We start from the raw sequence: 18,016 nt of genomic DNA, 5'->3' as shown, positions 1-18,016 counted from the left end.
CGAAAAATGCATAATACTGCACATTGCCCTTTGAGATTTATCTCAAAAATATCTAAATCAAGTTCTACTTTGGGTACGATCATGCAATTTTCGACAGGGTAATGAGCCACGTGTATACTAGGGAAAACCTAACACATTGTCATCTAATTTAATGCAGAACATAAAATCGTATAACTAATTAAAATTTCAGCTCAGCTGAAATTTTTAGGTCTTTCATATTTTTGCGTAAATAATTCATAGGGATGTCATTTCGTGATATTTTTCTACCACATTTTATAAGGAAATAATCACACACACAAAGTCATTTTGTTTGACACAAAACATAAAAAGTATATCATTTATATAAAGTTTTAGGTCATTCAGGTCTTTAGTATTTCAGGTCTTTAGTATGTCCCGGTCCAAACACATTTCAGTACCGGTTTGCCAGAGTAATTTCATAGGAGAGCTGATTAAAATCAACTCCCGAAAAAGATCTGAATCAATATACTACTACGAGAGAAAAACACATAGTGATCTGAAGTATCATTTTGTTTATTCAAAAACGTATAGGTATTGGTATTAAACAACTTTTAAATTATGCTTTTAGATGATCTTATAATACCAACTGCGATTTATCGTCATGTCGTTTCCATAATAATCTGAGCTTGAAACATACAAAACAAAGCCAAAACTTTGGACAGTGATACCATTTGCTTCGATTGCGGGATAGTTCAGAATGGCATAGTACTCATTGTATATGTCAGTTTTACCTCCTGAATGGTAAGTGTCGAGGTATTTGTAATAACTGACAATATTTCCATTTTCAATTTCATTCAGATGGCGTGTCGTTAGTTCTACAATGGCGCCTGTTTTATCGCGTAAGTATGCAATAAAATACTTGGACAAATTATCCAAGTCCTCTCTGTCTGCAAATGATGACACTGTAGCTGTATATTTTGTGCGTTCTCCCATAGCATCCTTTTCTATCTGGACGTAGCAAGTGTTTTCAATAAAGCTTGTTTTAGTACGGAGGTTGTAGTTAAAGTTTGGGTACATTGTAATGGTTTCCCCTTTTGATTTCGACCTTAAGGTTATCCTCCTGTTCATGTTGTCGTTATTATTCACCATTAAGGATTCAAATTCATCTACATCTTTTAAAACAATAATAAAAAGAAGTCTATAAAAATGTTGATAATATAGTCATGATCCAACATTGTTTGGCTTTGAAAAAAAATTAATGTTTGTTATTTTCCAGAACAGTAATAAGAAAAAAAATAGTTCTGAATAAATTGTCAACAGTTAGTATTATTTTAACTGACTTCAAACAAATACCTTTAGTGACTTCCAAGGTGTTGCCGTTGAATTCAACCTCTGTATCGGAAGGTCCACGGAAAACCAGAACATACGCAGAGAAGCTTTCATTCAAAGGTTTAACAGTCAGTGCCAGCGTTTGTATTGATGGCTGCAGGGGCATGCGAACAATTTCGGCAATCTAAAATAAGGAAATATGTTTAGTTTTGAATTTTAGCAATCTAAAATATAGAACCGTGTGATTGTTTGTAATTATCATCACAAAAGGCAAAGTAGTTTGAAAAAAAATATTTCAATCAGTGGTAGCAACGTTATTGTTGACAAACGACTCGCACAATTCTGATACACGAACGATCACGCACGATACACGGACGATCACTAACTTACTGAATCTTCACGATACATGAACAAAAACGATAAAACACCCAACCGAACGATTCTACACCACTAAACACAAAATCAATTTTTAAGATTAGAATTAAGGAAACGTATTACTTAAATTTGTATTGCTTTATGTTTGTGTGTTATTGAAAAGCGGCATGTACTTAAGTCATGCACTGTTTTGTAATTTTCGAGTTAACACTTTTACACATCCATACACAGATATAACGGATTCACACACAAATTAGTTTTTTGGTCTTTGAGAAAAGTCTTAGCTGAGTAATTCTAAAGACTTGAGTTGAGAATTTTTTTGAGAATTCTCAAAGTTTTATGGCGGCGGACCATTGTCTTTGTTTAAAGAATAAATCCTGGCATTCCGTAAAAAAAGATACAAAACGAAAATACCGCACGATCAGGCACGGTAATAAACGCAAACCAATTTTCCTGATACACGCACGATCCCGCACGTTACACGAACTATTTAACACGATTGGCTTGTCAACAATAACGTTGTTACCACTGTACCCTCTTAACCCAAACTATCTGAACATTATCTTTTTTATTATTTCTTAAATTGCCTGTCACAGATACACGTCTCTTATAATGGAGACATTTAATGTTACATGTTTATGTTGTCACTTTCTTTCTTTTTTTTTTCTCTAAAATATGACATAATTTTTAATACAGAAATCAAGCATAAAACATGTTGATTGTTACTAAATAAAACATATTGTTCCCTGTATTTTACGTGATCGTTCACCTTTGCAGAGGTGTCGATTTGTCGATATATATTATAACATTGTCCTTAAAAATTTACCAATTTAGTACCGTAATGAATAATACTTCACTAAAAGTAAATAAAAAACCAAATTTGCTTAACCGAGGAATCTTGATTGAAAGAGAAAAAATCAAATCTAGGGATACTGGCAAACGTTTACTATGATCTTAACAAAAATCAATGTTTCAAATCAAATTAATTTACATTGCACACACAAACTCGCTTTATAAAATGTGCAGCTGATCCATGACTAGATCAACTACAAACATTTAAAACTAAATAAAATTGTAGTTAACGAATTGTAAAACTATAAGAAACTTACACAGCTGTAGTTTGCAGACAACATGGCCACTGTTACTATGGCGACATAAAACCATTTTAATGCCATCTTCTTTTGCTGTGTCTTCCAAAACTTATACAACTTTACATGGTTAAACATGCCTTTATATATAAGCCAAATCATTTTATCTCATTATCCAATGATACTCAAAGTATGGAATTAACTACTATCATTATTGCTATCTAAACGGTCATTTTGACGAGTTTCTCTCGCAATTTGAAAACTAAATAGGTAATTTATAATTTAAATACAGGCTTTGACCTCAGATAAAAACTAGGTTCTAGAGATCAGCACACCGAAATGAAACAGCTCTCAGTCATCAACTATTCCACTAATCAAGTATGTTATAAGAGTCTACGTGTACAGTATGATGTCAAATTTTATGAACTCATTTATTTAATAAATATATTTGCATTGTGTATTGTGTATAAATAAGTTGTAGGCCCACGTTTTCATTGGTAACTTCTGTAAATTAGATATATGCATGCAAATCTCTTTAATTTAACTGTAGATTTAGGTCAAATCTACCCTTATGATACATAAAGGATGTTTGAAAATGAAAATAACATTTTTCTTGCTCAGTAAGTACTTTTCTCTCTTTTTGTATTGTTGCTGCAACAATGGTACAACTCCTTCTTAGGGCACGTCTTTCAGTACTCTCAGTACTTTGATTGTTCATTACATCCCAGATTTCTTTGTTTACCCTGGGAACTTTGAGGTAAGTACAATTCTCTGGCCTCCTATACGGTTTAAGTATTTCACCCAGGATTTCTCTGCTAGACTAAACAGAAACAGCTGCATTTACAGCCTTAGCCAAACCATTCCCTTTTTTTCAACAGAATTGACTTGCTCTGTGTTCCCAGTATTACTTGGAACTTCAAATGCATCTTTAAATGATATTTGGGGATCAACAGCTACATGGGATGAACTGTTAGGGAAGTCAAGATAACTAAAATCAAAACTATCTATTGCATAATCATTTGCATCGTCCTGATTAAGACTGAAAATATCATAATAGTTGCACTTGGTTGATTATAACTACAATTTTGTTCCATAGCATTTTCATTATTGCTAGAACTGCCCGCCATACATTGAACTACATTTGTCAATTTCTGAATTAAAAAATCTTGCATTGTCCCGTGCTATAAACCCGAACTCTCAGTTTAGCCGATAACTGGTCTTAGCCGATAACTGGTACAGTACCAGTACAGTCTTTTTTTTTATTACTTAAGATCAATTCTATGTAAGAATCAAAATTCGGTGGCCACGCATAGTCACGGATTTTTTTTTCATACTTGACAATTTGATAGACTTTGGTGAGTAAAAAAGCCTAACACAATTTGTTTGTTGTTACGTGGTCCTGTTGCCATGGTAACCGAGGGTAAAGATGTAAAAATGGCATTTTAATGCTTATTTGAGAAGATATTGTGAGTAATGTGTAGAACTTGGGGTTTCCAGGGTAGACTATATTATTAAAAATAGTCATTTTTCAAATAAAAGAAAAAAATTCATGGAGAAACGTGTATTTTTACAGCGTTTCCATGGTTACTAAACAGAAATTTTAAAATCTGTTTTCTTCATCTAATTTAAATAAAAACTGCAAATCTTGGATTTTTTGGTAAACACTGTTATGATTGTGGAATTAAAAATTTAAATATGAAAATTAAGAACCGTTGCTATGGTAACAAGCTTAAAAATGAGGAAAATTACAATATTTTTAGTTATCTTTAAATGAATATTATTCATGTCCAGGTAGCGTAGTGGACAATGCACTCGCTTTTCATCGCTGCGACCCGAGTTCGATCCCCGTGATCGACAGAGGTCGTATGTGATAGGGTATGGCGGTCGCCCGCTTGGACGCGTAGGTTCTCTCCGGGTACTCCGGCTTCTTCCCACACCAATGACCCTCTCGCGCTAACATCCGGGCCAACGAGAGATAGTAATATAAGTTGTAAAACTTGTTTATCAATCGTTGTAAAATAAATAAAGTTCAATATTATTCACTATTAATGAAAAAAAAATATAAAATCAAATGGTGAGAAAAAATTAGTATGTCCTTAACTTTAATGACACTAAAAAAAATCTGAAATTTTCTAAAGAATAACTGCCGTTGCTATGGACTTTTCAAAAAGTTAGAATTTGTGTATAATGAAAATTTAGATATATTTTTACAAGTTCCAACTAAAACAATTGCAAATAAATTCTAAAATCAGGAATGAAAGCATATCAAAATAATCTTCAATTTCTCAGTTTTTCTTAATTTTTGGCCTTGTTACCATAGCAACGGATGTCAATTTATATGATAAAATATATGTTGCAATGACATTGATATGGATGCAAACATTTAACAGTTTCCCATTTGGCCTTATCAAAAAACCGCAGAAAACTGATTTCAAAAATTTGTAACGGTTTCCATGGTAACATTTTAGAAGTATTGGTTTCTCCATCAATGTTCTTATATAATTCAATAATTGAAAATAGGACAAAGGCTGTTTTATGTCTTTGATAGTTTACATTAGAGGGCAAAACCTTTTAATATGGCTTCAAAGTAGGTAGGTTTTGCTATTTTCCCATCTTTAGCCTCGATTACCATGGCAACGGTTACCCCCAGCAACCAACTATAGTGGTTTTTTGCGTTTTACACCTAGGTGTGACTATATATAAAATATAAGGAAAATTGGTGACTATGCGTGGCCAGACCCTTTTATAAATCATTGATTCTTTCATAGAATTGATCTTAAATACATAATAACCAAAATACAAATATCTTTTCAATATAAACTACTATCCCTGTAAGATATCACAAAAAATAACACAATTATATCTAAAGATATTTCAACTATGAACAATTGTTCTTTATTCAGAGTCATCAATAAGAGAAAATAAAGACATTTCAAACGATATTAAACACTGGGAAAGCCGGTAGTTTTGACATAGGGAAATCTTCCTCGTTGGTGGTTTGTTTAGGACTGGCCAGCTCCGGTCTGGATATTCCCTAATATACATTCTGTAGCACAAGCTGATACATACAGTTATCTCCTGCAAGCATTCCTTTTCCCGTGGGCAACGCCCTTGGTGTCCAAAACACGGGGCGTTCCACAACTTGTTGTCGGAGAGCATTGAGACCGTTGAAGAATGACAACTTCGGAGCATCTGGTGTAATGACGAACAACCCCTGTCAGCCAGACATCATTTCCCTGTCAATTGTAGCATCAAGCTGATCAATATCAAGACAAATAAGCATAAGTAAGAATGAAAATCATTTAAAAGTACCTATGTGCTAGGAAAACTTAAACACAATTATATGTTGTAGCTGATTGCGTTACGGAAATATATTTTGCTTTTAAAACTAACTTTAGGTTTTAATTGACACAGATTGTCTTGTAGGAATAAATGGTTTATGTGGTTAATCAAAGAGTACAAATAGAAAACGTACGATGTTCATGCTTGATTTATAATATTCTAAACCGATATCGATATGTGCACGTTTGACTATGAACAAAAAAAAAACTTGTTTAGAAGTGTACTTCAATCACTCAAAATAAACATGATATTAAACGTGATAAACCGCAAGAAAACTATTGAGCATATATTTTCAAAACTCTTCATTGCAAAACATTACCAGAAGATTTTATAACATTATTGGCACCCAATGGCAACTTTGCTTATGAACTTCACTATATACAAAATCTTCAAAGCTTTAAAATAAAAGAGTGAACTGTTAACTCAATCATTTTTACAAAGTCATAAATAAGGTAAATGCGTTGCTTTTTCATTAAACAACGTAACATGTGTTAGTGACAATTTATCATCTATTTTTATTTCGAAATCATGGAATTGTCTGTGCTTCCCAATTTTCAGCACATTGTTGTTAATATATTTTCAGTGAAGTTTATCTGTGCAATTAACCTGTCTTAATTAATGAACTGCATATATTTGTGGTAATTTTCACATTGTGAAGCTGTTTTCATTTCAGAAAGTCATAAAGCTACATAATGGAGGCGAACCATTTCTTTATACAGCTTTTTCTAGTTCTTGCACTTGCTGCAAACCATAAATCTGTAAGTTGCCATACAAACAGTAATTATATATGCATCCATTTTTTCATATAAGGAGTATAGTTGAACATACGCATGATTTTATATGTTCATGTCTTATTCGTTTCTTTTTCATTTTCGTGTATAATAACATTCTGTCATTAGTTTCCATTTTTGGGGGGGGGGGGGGGGGGGGTTGTCGTTTATTTTTATTTTTTATATTTTTTGTGGATTATGATAAAAAACATATATTATTAAATTGAAAAATGTAAACGTCTTTTTTTTCGGTTTAAAACTAAACACCGCTCGTAAATAGTCAACGTTATACAGGTATCTAGTACATCTAATACTTTTGACATTTTAAGGCCAAATTAATCATTGTTCAAAAAATGATAGTAAACTAAATTAAAGACATTTTCTCTGAAAGAATTAACCCTTTAGTGATTTAAAACTCATGATTATCTTATCATAAATACGGGTTACATATTCTCTAAATAATATTCCAAACCGATCAATATTGATGGGTCATTATTGATGGGTCAATATTTTCGGACGAGCTAATATTACATAATTATATTGACCTTTTGTCGAAATAGTTATATATATTGAGAATAATACTTCTAAATAGAGCAGACAAAAATACATTTTTGTATAAAACACCATATACGGAAATACAATAAATCATACGTTCCTCATTAATTCCTTCTATTGATCGAAGTCATTGTCAGTTGTAAATGTACTGAAGATATACATGTGTATACTTTATACATAATAATTTATGTCATGAATTCAACGTGTGAAATCTAAATACAGCTGCAAGCTCCGATGTGACGCAGTCAATTTTGACAGGTCACCAGACACGAGATATAATAATTATGTCGTGATTTTATTTATTTTATTGCACTGTCCTTAATACAATATTCCTTTATGATTTTCTGTGTGTGTGTACATGTTTAGTAATTTTGGAAATCCAGCATCTCTTGAATAATGGACAGAGCTAATTCAATTTTTCCAAAAAGTATATGGGCTTAAATTTAAATTACGGTCCCCCAGAAGGTGGTCATTAAATTTATAACAATTTAGATACTTTAACTGTTTTTCTACGGGATAGGTTTTTTTGATAGAATTAATATCATGTTTATTCTTCTAAATTCAAAGTTAGTTTGCATGTAGAAACATGTTTTATGCCTTTAAAAAATTACATAAGTTTTTGTCATACTCATTAATGTAAAGTAGGTCATAGACTTTAATCTATCTAAAATTTCGGAGTTTTTCAATCTTTTCAAACAATGTATCGGGATCGGTATACGGGACATACTACAGACCTGAAACACTTAGACCTGAATGACATGGATTTTTTTTATAAATGATTAATTTATATTTTTATGTTCTGCGTAAAAAATTACTTTGTGTGTGTATTTATTTAAGAAATAAACAACGTTATTTAGTGAATATGGCGTTATGAATAGCAATTGCTCTGCTGGCATATTCCATGATGCTTGCTAGTATTTTTTTTTACTTCACATAGACTTGTTAACAAAATCAATGATGTGTTTTAACAGTAATTCCTTTAAAATGTTAATATACATGTAAGACATGTTTTAAATACATCAAATTTAGGGAGTTGGAGAAAAACACATGATGTATCGAATAGTGGTTTAAATCTATAAAGTCATTGAAAAGTATATGACTTCACACCTTTATGACGTCATAGTTCGCCAACAGTAAGGTACTGAAATCATGGTATCGTTAGGAAGAGTTATATTTCCTTATACATTGAATTTTGTACATGAGAATATAAAAATCAAAAACTTACGTTTTATTTAGGCACATTTTTATTATGCAATAATAAATAACATTTGTAATTGATTTAAATTAAATATGAATAAAACTAAAATACCTTGTATTTTATTTTAAACTTTAGATAATTTATATTAAACACCACATATATTTTTTTATTAGAAATATTTACTATATATATAAATAAAAATCATTACATATTTTATGAGAATTCGTTACCTGAAAGTATATGCGGGCAATTGCGCATGCAGACTGCAGCTCCTCGGTATGGGCATACAGTGGGAAAGAACAATGGTTATGCAAATATTATATTTTCATGTGAAATGTGGTAGAGAAATATAATGAAATACATCCATATCAATTATTAAAAAAAAATAGAAATGACCTGAAAATGTGGGATGACCCGATTTATCATAAATTCTTTTAATAACAATATTCAATTAAATAACCCTCTTTATAAACTGAAGTGTTGATAAGATTTATAACTCCATTTAAGAAAAAATATAATATATTTTACCTTTAAAATTCTGCAGTTTTTACCGGCTGAGCATGACCTTACATGCATATTGTACCTTGAAAATAATCCATTTCTATTTTATTATTACTTCATACCATGACAATGATCATACAATAAGCGTTAGAAATGCTTACAGTAACGAACTTCAATCTTACTGATAATAGTAAAATGTTAAACAGTAAAACGTGTTGCTGAAAATATATTAAAATATACCATCAAAATAAGTACAACCAACTCGTTTTTCCTAAATCTACAGTTAAATTAAAGAGATTTGCATGCATACATCTATGTTACACTAGTTACCTATGAAAACATAGGCCTACAGCTTATTTATACACTATGCAAATTTATTAATGAAAAAAATGACTTGTTAAAATTCGACATCATACTGTACACGTAGACTCATATAACATACTTGATTAGTGTAATATTTAATGACTGAGAGCTGTATCATCGCGGTGTGCTGACCTCTAAAAACCGAGTTCAAGTTAAAATTTGTCTGCTATTTATGGAAATTAAATAATGCAATTGGCAATAGCATCCATCATTTGACATTTCAGGTTCTAAATAATTACTCCTATCGTTTAATTATCTCGTCTGTCTAAACAGCCGATATTTTAATCTGAGGTCAAAGCCTGTGTTTAAATTATAAATCACCTATTAAGTTTTCAAATTGCGAGAGAAACTCGTCAAAATGACCGTTTAGATAGCAATAATGGTTGAAGTTAATTCCATAATTTGAGAGTCATAGGATAATGAGATAAAATGATTTGGCTTATATAAAAAGGCATGTTTAACCATGTAAAGTTGTCTACATTGTTTGAAGACACAGAAAAAGAAGATGGCATTAAAATGGTTTTATGTGGCCATAGTAACAGTGGCCATGTTGTCTGCTAACTACAGCTGTGTAAGTTTCTTATATTTTTACAATTCGTTATCTACAATTTTATTCAGTTTTAAATGTTCGTAGTTGATCTAGTCATGGATCAGCCGCACATTTTATAAAGCGGGTTTGTATGTGCAATGTAACATAATTTGATTTGAAACATCGATTCTCTTTAAGATCATGATAAAAGTTTGTCAGTAACCCTAAATTTGATTTTTACCCTTTCAATCAAGATTCCACCACTAAGCAAATTTGATTTTTAAATTACTATTAGTGAAGTATTATTCATTACAGTTCCAAATTGGTAAATTTCAAAGGACAATGTTACAATATATATCGACAAATCGGCACCTCTGCAAAGGTGAACGATCACGTAAAATACAGGGAACAATATGTATTATTTAGTAACAATCAACATGTTTTATGCTTGATTTCTGTATTAAAAATTATGTCATATTTTAGAGAAAAAAAGAAAGAAAGTGACAACGTAAACATGTAACATTAAATGTCTCCATCATAAGAGACGTGTATCTGTGACAGGCAATTTAAGAAATAATAAAAAAGATAATGTTCAGATAGTTTGGGTTAAGAGGGTACAGTGGTAACAAAGTTATTCTTGACAAGCTAATCGTGTTAAATAGTTCGTGTAACGTGGGTGTTCGTTGGTGTAACGTGCGGGATCGTGCGTGTATCAGGAAAATTGGTTTGCGTTTATTACCGTGCCTGATCGTGCGGTATTTTCGTTTTGTATCTTTTTTTACGGAATGCCAGGATTTATTCTTAAAACAAAGACAAGGGTCCGCCGCCATAAAACTTTGAGAATTCTCAAAAAAATTCTCAACTCAAGTCTTGAGAATTACTCAGCTAAGACTATTCTCAAAACCACCGCCATAAAGCTTCTTGAGAATATTCTAAGCTGAGTAATTCTCAAGACTTGAGTTGAGAATTAAAAAACAGTCAACTCGTATGTAAATAATTACGTGTAGTTTATGCATTATCTTTATTTCTATTACACGTAATTTTCTATAACTTATGATAGAAGTTAATATTTGTTATGGAGACCAAAAAACTAATTTGTGTGTGAATCCGTTATATCTGTGTATGGATGTGTAAAAGTGTTAACTTACAAAATAGTGCATGACTTAAGTACATGCCGCTTTTCAATAACACACAAACATAAAGCAATACAAATATTAGTAATACGTTTCCTTAATTCTAATCTTAAAAATTAATTTTGTGTTTAATGGTGTAGAATCGTTCGGTTGGGTGTTTTATCGTTTTTGTTCATGTATCGTGAAGATTCAGTAAGTTAGTGATCGTCCGTGTATCGTGCGTGATCGCTCGTGTATCGTGCGTGATCGTTCGTGTATCAGAATTGCGCGAGTCGTTTGTCAACAATAACGTTGCTACCACTGAAGTCATTGATTGAAATATTTTTTTTTTCAAACTACTTTGCCTTTTGTGATAATAATTACAAACAATCATACGGTTCTATATTTTAGATTGCTAAAATTCAAAACTAAACATATTTCCTTATTTTAGATTGCCGAAATTGTTCGCATGCCCGTGCAGCCATCAATACAAACGCTGGCACTGAATGTTTAACCCTTAAATGAAAGCTTCTCTGCGTATGTTCTGGTTTTCCGTGGACCTTCCGATACAGAGGTTGAATTCAACGGCAACACCTTGGAAGTCACTAAAGGTATTTGTTTGAAGTCAGTTAAAATAATACTAACTGTTGACAATTTATTCAGAACTATTTTTTTCCTTATTACTGTTCTGGAAAATGACAAACATGATTTTTTTTTCAAAGCCAAACAATGTTGGATCATGACTATTTTATCAACATTTTTATAGACTTCTTTTTATTATTGTTTTAAAAGATGTAGATGAATTTGAAGCCTTAATGGTGAATAATAACGACAACATGAACAGGAGGATAATCTTAAAGTCGAAATCAAAAGGGGAAACCATTTCAATGTACCCAAACTTTAATACAACCTCCTTACTAAAACAAGCTTTATTGAAAACACCTGCTACGTCCAGAGAGAAAAGGATGCAATGGGAGAACGCACAAAATATACATCTACAGTGTCATCATTTGCAGACAGAGAGGACTTGAATAATTTGTCCAAGTATTTTATTGTATACATACGCGATAAAACAGGCGCCATTGTAGAACTAACGACACGCCATCTGAATGAAATTGAAAATGAAAATATTGTCAGTTATTACAAATACCTCGACACTTACCATTCAGGAAGTAAAACTGACATATACAATGAGTACTATGCCATTCTGAACTATCCCGCAATCGAAGCAAATGGTATCACTGTCCAAAGTTTTGGCTTTGTTTTGTATGTTTCAAGCTCAGATTATTATGGAAACGACATGACGATAAATCGCAGTTGGTATTATAAGATCATCTTAAAGCATAATTTAAAAGTTGTTTAATACCAATACCTATACGTTTTTAAATAAACAAAATGATATTTCAGATCACTGTGTGTTTTTCTCTCGTAGTAGTATATTGATTCAGATCTTTTTTGGGAGTTGATTTTAATCAACTCTCCTATGAAGTTACTATGGCAAACCGGAAGTGAAATGTGTTTGGACCGGGAAATACTAAAGACCTGAAATACTAAAGACCTGAATGGCCTAAAACTTTATATAAATGATATACTTTTATGTTTTGTGTCAAACAAAATTACTTTGTGTGTGTGATTATTTCCTTATAAAATGTGGTAGAAAAATATCACGAAATTACATCCCTATGAATTATTTACACAAAAATATAAAAGACCTGAAAATTTCAGCTGAGCTGAAATTTTAATTAATTATACGATTTTATGTTCTGCATTAAATTAGATGACAATGTGTAAGGTTTTCCCTAGTATACACGTGGCTCATTACCCTGTCGAAAATTGCATGATCGTACCCAAAGTAGAACTTGATTTAGATATTTTTGAGATAAATCTCAAAGGGCAATGTGCAGTATTATGCATTTCTCGCCCGCAAATTTAAAATCTATCAAAAAGCTTTTAAAATAAAGAGGAAGGTACTTGATAAGTTTGTTAAACGTTATCACCAGAGTGACATCAAAATGTAGAAAATTGTGTCATTAAATTAGTCTTATTCCCTTATATTTATGTTTTGAAAAAAAATATGGATGTTTCGACTTGGAAACATCGAACCGAGGTTGGCTCAAGTATCAATGTTTAGTATGATGTATATAATTATATGAATAAAAAAAATATTAAAATCCTACTTGAGCAGACCTGAGCTCTCTACTTCCCAATGCAATAGTAATATGGTTTTATAAAACAACCAAATATACAAGAAGTTAGTGAGTAAAAGAAATATTTATAGAGTTCCTACTTTTTTATCAACATCCCCTCAAAAAGTCTCCAGTGGACCATTTACTGCTTAAATTACCCTGAAAATGAATGATACATTCTGTATGTCATCATTTGCAAACTATTGTGCTAAACATAACATGAAGATGGAAAATTACTCAATAACATGTATTGTGCATACAAATAGCAGTTTTAATTTCGTTAATATCACAACAGGTATAATCAAATGTCTATTCTTTAAAATGTGTGGAAATTCTGTTTGAACAACACTTTAATTTTATCTATTCATACATGTAATCTTCATAAGATAAGGCTAAATGAAATAACGCATTTCGATTCACAGGTAAAACAACAATACAGTCTTGTAGGGCTTTATATTCAATCCAGATCCTCACATTTATCTTTGTAGTGCTACTTGTAGTACATACAGTGTTTGGACTTTCCATTGTTTACATTTTCTTTGAACACGGCGAGCTATAATATTATCGCGACATGAGACCAGTAAAATACTATAATGAGCCTCAGTACTCCATATGATCAAAATTAGCGAAACGCAAAACATTTACTTTGCCTGATCGAGTCACCAAACTGATGTTTAAAGACAATATTACATGAAAAACAAATGAAAACAAGTAAACAAAATCGAAGCTAAGCCGATGAATTTCGCTTCGTTTCTGTTTCATCCAACAGTATTAAATGATATAAAACAATATCTAGGAAAGTATATATAAATCTTACCTTGTGTTGTTGAATCCTATGCCGATTTCCGTCCACGTTGGTTGTAAATGAGTTAAATTCCTAGATATATCACTGAAGTCCACATGTTTATTCTGATCACAGCTGCAAGCGCCGATGTGACCTAGTCAATCTCGACACTTCATCAGACGACCTAGGAATTTCATGATTTCGCAAGATATAAAGAAAAGTTGATGTTTTTATTTTAGTACACCTTTCTTGAAACAATCTAACCCTATAATTAATCATATTCATTTTGGTAAATGTTTGTTAATTACCAAAATACCCAAACTCTCATGAATAAAGGGCGGGGCTTATGCAAATTTTTCTAAATCTCACGTGGTAGAATTCTGATACCTTCCTTAACATAGCTGAGTATCTCTAATGGCTTATGTTTCGTTCCAGTCCAGTCTTTTCAAAATGCTAGTTTAAAATGTTGCACAGTGCTCCAGCAATCTTCGAAGAAAATAACAAAACGAACAGTAGTTGATAAATATATATTTTAACATGGTGATGACGATTGCTCAGTATATTGTATCAATCTATTTGGAAAAGCGCTAGTTTTTCTTGTAGCATCTCAAGCTAAGTTGCCAACAATATTTCAGAACATTTATTTACTTACATGACAAAATTTCGACTTTATTTTACATGGGCAAATACTATTAACTGGTGGCAAAAAAAAAAATACAACAGGTTGTTACACCATGTCATACTTAAAGGTACAAAATTAATTTCTCCTGTAATTAATGTAATTTGGAATTTTTCCCCTCGATTTTATTTACTCGCAGCATGAACACATCAGTTTCATTAACGATACACTGATAAGTGGGAGGCATGTCAATCTCTAACTGAAGATGTACTTAGTGTATCAATTGTGTTTTACAACTTTCAATGTTGAATTCCTTAAGTTATAATTTATGTACATGTATCACACAATGGGAAATCAGGGGAAAATATTCATAACATTTATAATTAAACAATGACCCTGTAAATTGATTTAACATGCTACAATTCATTTTAATTATCTTTATTAAATTTACTGGTACTCTTCCTTTGCTATAAGAGGAAGACATGATAGAACCGTATATGAAATTTAACGCAAATAATATACATTTAGCTTTGTCACTAGAAAATAAAATCACCTCCAACGTCATTTTTCGCAGCTTGTCATTGCCCATAATGTAAAATGGTTATGTGAATCAATATATATATATATATATATATATATATATATATATATATATATATATATATATATATATATATATATATATATATATACTATAAAGAAAAAACAAAACAAGATTTGTCATCGATCTGTATGTACATCGGTAAAATTATCAGTATTTTTCTCCCGTTAATCTACTCTTGTATTATTCAAATGCTTTTAGCTTACTCGAGCTGGAAACCTTGACCCCTGGGGTAAATTTGGATCATATTGGGTCTCAATGTTTTACTTAAGAATGAAAAGAGAAGAAATTTTTAAAAATCTTCATTGTAAGACCAATGGGAAGAAGTGCTGTCAATCTAGTGAAAACAACCTTAGATAGTGAGTATTAAATTGGTAGAGAACCGTGACTATAAGGGGAGGTTTCGGCCACACTGGTATGTCACAGTTTAAGATAGGAAAAAAAACTTAATATGTCGTAACGCCACGAATGCAATCAAAATTTTTAAATGCCAAATTTAAAATAACAGTTTCCTTACTGCAAAGAATTTTAAATTATCAATTTTTTTTTTATATATCCCTCAAAATTACTCATTTTCTCTTCAAAGGCATAACTGTCAAAAATCATTGGACTGGAACCAAGTTGAAACTTGACATGTAATTTCTATTCTACTACGGTTATTGCCGAGATCAAAGAGATGCCACGGACATTATTCTCCAATATACCTCGAACATCATCAGAAAAATATCAAATCAGAAATACAAATATGTATCGCATTGATCATGAAAGTGCAACTTCAAACCGTCAAAAGTTTTAAAACTATGTCAATTCGGGTTTATTCCCACGTAGCTAAAATTCTGAAATTCTTATTCCCACTTAGCTAAAATTGTGATTTTCACACCTGAGTGAGCATTGAGTGTAGTCTGTTTTAGGTGTAAACTATCTGTATAATTATCATCTGTGATATAGAGTTACATGAATGTATTCTTGACAATATGGAACTACAGTGTTATAAAAATAAAATTATTGAAAGATTTAATATTTATAAATTGAATAAATAAAATAAAATTTAAGAAAAAATAAAATTATAAAACAAATTTAATAGGCCTGTGAAGCAATTGCTTAGATAAACAACACACCAAAGAAATTGATATGGCTTAAAAAGATCATATAAAACTTCAATCAAACTAATGTTTGATTTAATTGCCATTAAGTTTCATTTAACTATCTTATACATGTACATTAAATGTAGTTTATGTTGTGTTCCTCTAAGATGTAAAGGTTCCCAGCCCAGTCCATCATAAAACATGATCTAGATAAGTAGGTAAGAAAGTAAATGATTTATTATAGTGACATGTGTTTTATAAACAAATAAAGATACATGTATATGATATAATACCTTAATGAATAAACAATGATATGCCATCAGCAATGTCATTAATATATATCAAAAAAGGGTCAAGCACTGATACCGACCCCTGTGGTATCCAAGATTCATTAATTTCAATCTCAAAACCACTTTACAATGGTATGAAGAGACCATGTAATTCCTAAACATTTGAGATTTTCTAATTCAATAACAAATTTCCTAGCATGTATAGTTTTTTAAGTAGATGAAAAACCTTCTAAATGCACTCTTTGTTAATTTCTATCGGAAATATATCGACGACAGGCAATGTTTAGCTTCAATCAACCCCAGAATATTTACACTAAACAGTTAACTATAACTATCTAACATGCTAAAATATTTATGTACATGTATATGATATTCAAATATGTTATAACTACTAAACAGGGTTTATTATGGACTATGATTGTACATGTATTTAAAATAATCTTTAATGCAACCCTGTGATGAATATTTAGTAATTTCACATACAATAAAATTAAGCTACTATCAATCATAAAACAAACCCTTTTTAATTATTAAAATTTACTACTATTATATGTATTTATCTTTTTTTAAATTTTAAACATAATTTTAAAAAATTGCCTGTTTTTTTATATTTAATTTAAGGGTGTTGTTTACTCAGGGTTTGAGTTCTCGAATTCGGATTGTTATAAAGTTCAATGTCATGAGTAAAATTTGTTCTAAACACAAAAAGTATCTGTGAAATGAATTATTATTGACATAACATTCGATATTTCTCCTAAATTATGGAATTATGCCAAAACAAAAATAGACTTTTAGCCAAACAGAGGAAATTCGGACTAAATTTTGCAGATTTTGTTTTCTGCTAAAACATTTTTGGAAGTACTCTGATATTAAAAGTTAATATTTTATATTTTAGTCTATATAATTATGCATATTTTCTGGTAGTTTTACCTCATTTATTCATTGTAATAACCGTATGGCATGAATTTAAAGAATATTGAAATATGCTTAAAAACAAGAAAAGACACCATATCTCAAAATTTTGATCATTGACCTCATATAAATTATATGCCAACAGAATAAGATCAATATAAGTGGTTTAATACTATAAATGTTTTTATATTATCATCATTCATTTTTTTGTAAAATTGGATCAAAAATGGGTAGGAATTTGAAAAGTGATAGAGGAAATTCGGACTGGAATATTTATAAAAATTGTGAAGGAAAACTTAATGCTTTGTATGTATTTAGTGTCACTGCCATTCATTAATTGTATTTCATTTTCAAAAGTGTTGAGCAATTTGTATTATTTTCACAATTAAGAAAATCTCAATCATAGTGTAAAATTTTAA

At 30.9% G+C, this 18,016-nt stretch overlaps 1 protein-coding gene across 1 annotated transcript; it reads right to left on the bottom strand.

The window, feature by feature from the left end:
* Positions 1-554: 554 nt before the first annotated feature.
* Positions 555-3,015, bottom strand: LOC117687773 (uncharacterized). Its single transcript, XM_034464895.2, has 3 exons — positions 2,772-3,015; positions 1,312-1,471; positions 555-1,130 (listed from the first exon to the last, which is right to left on the bottom strand). The coding sequence occupies exons 1-3, from the start codon at positions 2,910-2,912 to the stop codon at positions 583-585; spliced, it is 849 nt and encodes a 282-aa protein (XP_034320786.2). The 5' UTR covers positions 2,913-3,015; the 3' UTR covers positions 555-582.
* Positions 3,016-18,016: the final 15,001 nt, after the last annotated feature.

This window comes from Magallana gigas, chromosome 1 (assembly GCF_963853765.1).
Source record: "Magallana gigas chromosome 1, xbMagGiga1.1, whole genome shotgun sequence".
NCBI lineage: Eukaryota > Metazoa > Mollusca > Bivalvia > Ostreida > Ostreidae > Magallana > Magallana gigas.
This window is presented reverse-complemented; position numbering and strand designations above follow the sequence as displayed.